The sequence below is a fragment of the Stegastes partitus genome, unplaced genomic scaffold, assembly GCF_000690725.1.
Source record: "Stegastes partitus isolate 25-593 unplaced genomic scaffold, Stegastes_partitus-1.0.2 Scaffold1738, whole genome shotgun sequence".
In the NCBI taxonomy this organism is placed as follows: Eukaryota; Metazoa; Chordata; class Actinopteri; family Pomacentridae; genus Stegastes; species Stegastes partitus.
The window spans coordinates 52,020-53,870 of record NW_007579469.1 but is presented as its reverse complement, the minus strand read 5'-3'; the positions used below and the strand labels follow the sequence as shown (position 1 = coordinate 53,870).

At 41.8% G+C, this 1,851-nt stretch overlaps 1 protein-coding gene across 1 annotated transcript in view; it reads right to left on the bottom strand.

Moving 5' to 3' along the window:
• txnl1 (thioredoxin-like 1) overlaps positions 1-1,851 on the bottom strand; it is a 9,188-nt gene that overhangs the window by 4,610 nt on the left and 2,727 nt on the right. The window contains exons 2-3 of the mRNA XM_008301955.1: positions 1,402-1,498; positions 117-290 (exon numbers count right to left, since the gene is read on the bottom strand). Coding sequence (XP_008300177.1) covers positions 117-290; positions 1,402-1,498 — 271 coding nt within the window. The remainder of the gene's footprint in view (positions 1-116; positions 291-1,401; positions 1,499-1,851) is intronic.

The window sequence follows — 1,851 nt, the reverse complement described above, 5'->3', positions numbered from 1 at the left end:
AGTACCTGCTGTGCTACAGCCCTGATGACAGTACTTCATACCTAAATGTTTTTGGCCGACAGCAGAATCAGAACCACATCATCTAATGAGGATGTATCAGAACCGGCGTCACTCACGTATCCTTTGGGAATGTCCGAGTCCTCGCTGTTTCCCGGGTCGTTCTCTGTGTGCTGTTTGATCTTCTCCTCCAGGCCGGCGGGGTCTGCTCCCTGGTACTGGTCCACCCGGACCCGGTTCCTGAAGAACAGGAACGTCGGTGTGGCGGAGATGTTGTTGGCTGCTGCCGTCGCCTGAGAACGAGACAGAGAGAAAAAAAAAAGAACCTCGGTAACGATAAACGTGGTTTTGGGCCAAAGTTTCCACAACTCAAGGAGTGTTTGAATTTTAATATAAAACGGCGGCTGGTAGCTGGAGACTTCCTGCATGATTTCAAAATAAAAGATGTAAAATCCTGAACTTCCTCCTATTTTTACAGTTAATGAAAGACACAAACCAACGACTAACACATCCAAACTTTAACGATGGAACCGTATAAACTCAAAGCAGTTTCTGGGTGGTTTTTTAGTTTTATTTTTTACACTCCCGGCACATTTTGACTCACTGTGGGCTCATTTTTCACTGAAATATGAAGTCCTGCACCTCGACGGAAACTACAGAACTGTGGCTAAAAGTATAAAGAACAGATGACGCCATAAATCATCATAAAAAAAATAAAAATAAAAAAATACAGTTGCATTTCTGTCATTATTTCTTTCACAAACTTTGAAAACACCTTGATTCAACATGTATAGCATCCTTTCAGGTGCAACATGGAAAATAAAACGGTGTGAAATGGTTTGTTGTTATGGCTTCATGGCTGCACCAATGAATGCAGAATTTAATTTTTTATTTTCTTTTTTTTTTTTTACAGCATCTGGTTACTGCAAACAGTTTAATGAAATATCAGGATTTTTAGCTCTGCTTTGAATAATTTTCCCAACCTAACGGCACATCAAACACAATTTGTTCGACGGCCATCATAAAGTTAAAAATGTGACGATTTTTCCTGCTTTTACAGTTTCTGGCTACATTGAAAGGTGTAATTTTGGCTTTTTTTTGTTTGTTTTTTTAAAAGGGCACAAGCCTTTCGAACCTGCCGGTGGGTTTTGGGTATCTGAGGGTAAAAATTTCCAGTTCAGCGTGTTTTGATGACACAGGAAGTAAAAAGAAGGAGAAAAAAAAGCTTAACTGAACCAGTCAGCACAAGTTATCTGCCACATGTCTGACGTTTGCTCCGTCTGGGATTCACAGGAAAGTGACCAAACAATACGTCACCATCTCATTTCTGAATCGTTTCTCCACCCTCGCTGCAGGATTTGCGTGAATTAAAACCACGAGGAAGGCGCGACGGGTCAGACTCACCTGACAGACATGAACGTCGACTTCGAGGAAGACAACCTGTGGGTACTTATTACTCAACATGTTGAAGGCCGGAGCTATCCGGGCGCAGGGCCGACACCTGCAACGACAGAGGAGACAGAAACTATCAGCGGCCTCCAAACTAGTGCTGAAGTGATTAGACAGCAAACCAACTACCTCTGCTGCTCATCATACAGTATATCTGCTATAACAGAATATCAACACTGTAATACTGTCGACTACTTCCTAAGAGCCACTGAGATACTTCTGCACCGTAACACCTCCTCCAGTATTTCTCTGTACCATCCCCACTACTTACTGCTACTTAATGTAAAGTTGTGATGAGTGATTATGGTCCTGGCCTATTGTTGAATCAAACATTTAGCATTTTTGTGACTATCTTCAAGATTTCAAGACCTTCATTTGTCATAAACACAATTACACTCAGTGGAA